Here is a 1654-nt window from a genome sequence, read left to right as displayed (position 1 = left end):
TTTTTTTTTAAAGGCCTGGTGAGTTGATCATCTAGCAGAAGAACAACAAGAAGCAGTCTAGCTAGTCAGGTTAACTTGAAAACACTAGTACTTCTTTTCTTTTCGAGATTGAAAAACATTTATACTTGGTGAGACTGGAACCATATAGTATAAGGTACTACCTGTTAACTAGAAACAACTGAAATAACAAGACCCAGTCTGCATTAATGGACGCAAAGGCCGAGATTTATATATCCTCCTTTTCAAGAAGGAAAACCTGAACAAAGTTTCTTGTCCAAGAAATTGACTGTGAGCTGCAAATATATAAAGGCACCGAGTTGATAGTCTGGCAGAAGAAGAACAAGAAGCAGCCTAGCCAGTCGGGCCATGGCCACCGTCGGCGTCGTCCTCCTGCTCCTCCTACTTGCACCGTTCCTCGCGGCCGCCGATATGTTGTGCGACAACCGTAAGGCCGCCTTGGTCACCCTCCCAAATAACACCTCCTCCTCCCCGGTACGCTTCGCCACTGCCGCCTTCGGCCGAGCCCCCGACATCGTCTACGCATTCACGATCTGCCGCGGCGACATCGTCGGCGTCATCTCCAACCAGTCCTACTGCCGCGAGTGCGTCAGCAACATGACTGACAAGGTGTTGAACGCTGCGCCGCAGCAGTGCTACAACGGCACCTACCACGACTACGATGACCGCTGTATCCTCGTCTACTCCACAGACGACATCATCGCGCCGCCGTCTGGCGAAAACGGCGGCGATGACACGCCAGTCGAGAGATGGAACGACAAGAACGTCACCGGCCATGCCGATGAGGTCCGCCTCATCACCGGCCTCATCCGTGAGCTTCTGGTGCAGACGGTGGAGAAGGCGGCCAGCGCGGCGCCGATGCGATTTGCCACAGGCATCATGGACAGCGGCACGACCTTCCCGATGGTGCGCTCCTTGGCGCAGTGCAGACCAGACGCATCCACCGTCGACTGCTTGGCGTGCCTGCGTCGTCTCCTAGGCGTGGTCAACGCCACCATGTCCCTACGCATGGGAGCACAGATCAACGCCATACGGTGTTATTTCAGGTACGAGGCGTATCGGTTCTATGGCGGTGAAGCGACGCTGCGCCTCACGCCACCGCCGGCGCCGTCGCTAGCTCCGACTCCGGCAAAACGCAAGAGTATGTCCCCGTGGTTGCTAGTGATTTCTGCCTACATGATCATAAGAGAGATTATGAGTCAAAGCTAACATTATCATGTTAGGGAGTATGAGCAAACTGTGGGCAATTCCCATAGTTATAGTTCCTATAGTGGCAGCAGCATTTCTGTGCTTCATCTTTTGCTCCCGTCGGATTACAAGGAAAAGAAGAGGTATTATATAGTTATTGCTTATTAGTTACTGAAACAATTTCCACTATACTATTGTTTAAATTAGAATGTCACTGTTAATTACTTCAATGTCAATGTGGCTTTGGCATCTATCATTACTTCAAGAGAGATTAATTCAGAGTTCTCAACCATATACTACTCAAACTCAGGTAAAGCGGGAGAGGAAGAACTAGGATGGCAAGGGAAGAATTCAGAGTTCTCCATGTTTGAGTTTGAACAGGTACTAGTGGCCACAAATAATTTTTCAGAAGAAAACAAACTTGGAGAATGTGGCTTTGGCACTGTCT

General features: G+C 50.1%; 1 protein-coding gene across 1 annotated transcript; it reads left to right on the top strand.

The window, feature by feature from the left end:
- Positions 1–366: 366 nt before the first annotated feature.
- On the top strand, positions 367–1650 carry LOC123177810 (cysteine-rich receptor-like protein kinase 10; the record flags this gene model as incomplete). Its single annotated transcript, XM_044591319.1, has 2 exons — positions 367–1159; positions 1517–1650. Coding segments are annotated over exons 1-2 (927 nt in total), but the record flags the coding sequence as incomplete, so codon positions are not given.
- Between the last annotated feature and the right edge of the window lie 4 nt (positions 1651–1654).

Source organism: Triticum aestivum, unplaced genomic scaffold (genome assembly GCF_018294505.1).
Source record: "Triticum aestivum cultivar Chinese Spring unplaced genomic scaffold, IWGSC CS RefSeq v2.1 scaffold69089, whole genome shotgun sequence".
Classification (NCBI taxonomy): Eukaryota; Viridiplantae; Streptophyta; class Magnoliopsida; order Poales; family Poaceae; genus Triticum; species Triticum aestivum.
This window is presented reverse-complemented; position numbering and strand designations above follow the sequence as displayed.